At 53.2% G+C, this 1,686-nt stretch overlaps 1 protein-coding gene across 1 annotated transcript in view; it reads right to left on the bottom strand.

Moving 5' to 3' along the window:
- The window catches only part of LOC148021251 (aspartic proteinase nepenthesin-1-like), a 1,754-nt gene extending 728 nt beyond the window's left edge, over nt 1-1,026 (bottom strand). Inside the window, exon 1 of the mRNA XM_087698115.1 lies at nt 1-1,026. This exon is cut by the window's left edge and continues 728 nt beyond it. Coding sequence (XP_087554241.1) covers nt 1-970 — 970 coding nt within the window. The 5' untranslated portion in view covers nt 971-1,026.
- Nucleotides 1,027-1,686: the final 660 nt, after the last annotated feature.

Below are 1,686 nucleotides of genomic sequence, written 5' to 3'. Positions count from 1 at the left end.
AGAGCAGCGGGCTGCTCTTTTCCGGGGCGTCTGTCCACGAGACGAGGCAGTAGGAGAACCTTGCGTCCGTGGAGGCGGCCATCTGGGACGGCAGGGAGAGTGGCCCCCTGCCCATCCCCAGGAGGCCTGTGGCGGCGCTTCCGCCGAGAATGAACGTCGTATCCTCCTCCGGTGTCGCACCGAACAGGAAGCCCCCCGCGCTCATCCCCGCGATGCTCAGCCTGTCGTGGCCCAGAACGCCCGTCACTGTTCCGCTTCCGTACTGGATGATGTAGCCGCACGCCAACGAACTGCCGTAGTCAAGGCCGCACGCGGAGTCCAGGCTCATATTGGAGCTGCAGGCCTGGTCCCGGCACGACACGACCCTGTACGTGGACGACTGATCGGGGTCGAATAGCGCCACCTCCTGCGGCTGTTGGCCGCCATCAGAAGACGATGCCGGTGACGGATACGGCGACGGCGCGGCGGCACCTGGCGTAGTAGGAGACGTCGAGGCGGCGGCTACCGACACCCACACTAGGTCGCTGCCCGTGTCGAGCACGGCCGTTACGGTCTGCGGAGGCGTCCCCAACTCCAGCCCGACCATATACTCACCAGTCCCGGTGCTCGACACAGCTGCCGCCACCGCCGTTGTATCACTCTTATCATCAGTACTTCCTCGCGCCGCCATCATCACCATCATTATCTCTGCCCACCTCCTCTCGCTCCTCACTAACCCTCTTCTCAGCCTCTCCATCCTAGAGATACTGGCCATAGAGTCGCCTGCATAGCCGTACCCCATGATCAGCGAGTCCGCATGAATCATCTCCAACCTCATGCCTTTCCTCTCGTAATGATCATTACCGTTAACTGTCACAGCATCCCCAAGCTGGCGTCCACCTCCTACTGGTCTACTTCCATTCACGTCCTGCAGCCAGGCCTTGCTCATGCATGCATACAAGAGCAAGCCAGCTGCGATCACTAACCTCATATTAAACCTTGAGATATGTAACTTCGTGCTAATGTTAATTATCAGATCAATGCGTCGACTCGGATGCCCAATGCCTGAAGATAGATCAGTATGCGGAGAAGCGGAGTCATATATAGCTAGCAGCTACTGCTAGCGCTTGCAGTAAGTTCATCTGTAATCAGAAGCTGTCCGTTTCTCATCCAATTCCGCATCCAAACAAGGGAAATCATTTGCATGAGTTCGCGGCCAAGCGTTACGCCAATTAGGAATCGCAGAGACTCCGCCGACTCGCTCAGATCGTTAATCTATTGTAATTTTTCGGGAGACAAGGGAATGCGGGCCTCGTTATCCAGCCTCCTCCTAGATCTCGGGACTTTCTTGATTTCGCGTACGCCCATGCATGATAGATAGATAATTATACGTTGGATTTAATGTTCTAAACGAATCACATTACTTGTGCAACCAAAACAAAAAGGTTTGACGTAATGTTCTAAGCAAAGCAAGACTAATTGTGCAACACAAAAAAACTAGGGGTTCAATAAACATACTTGTAAAATGCTTCAAGAAAGATAAGCCATGTCCGGAGAGTCCACAACAACCTCCCCCTCCACTTCCCCTCTCCCCCCACTTTTACCTATGATCCATTCATTTTTATTGCAGCTCATTTTGTTAATCACTCATTTAGAATTTCGATCTCATTTACAATACAATATCACATTCTACGTGGGTGGTCAAAA

Source organism: Lygodium microphyllum, chromosome 18 (assembly GCF_053477565.2).
Source record: "Lygodium microphyllum isolate KBCC chromosome 18, Lygodium_microphyllum_v1.1.10, whole genome shotgun sequence".
NCBI classification, from domain to species: domain Eukaryota; kingdom Viridiplantae; phylum Streptophyta; class Polypodiopsida; order Schizaeales; family Lygodiaceae; genus Lygodium; species Lygodium microphyllum.
This window is presented reverse-complemented; position numbering and strand designations above follow the sequence as displayed.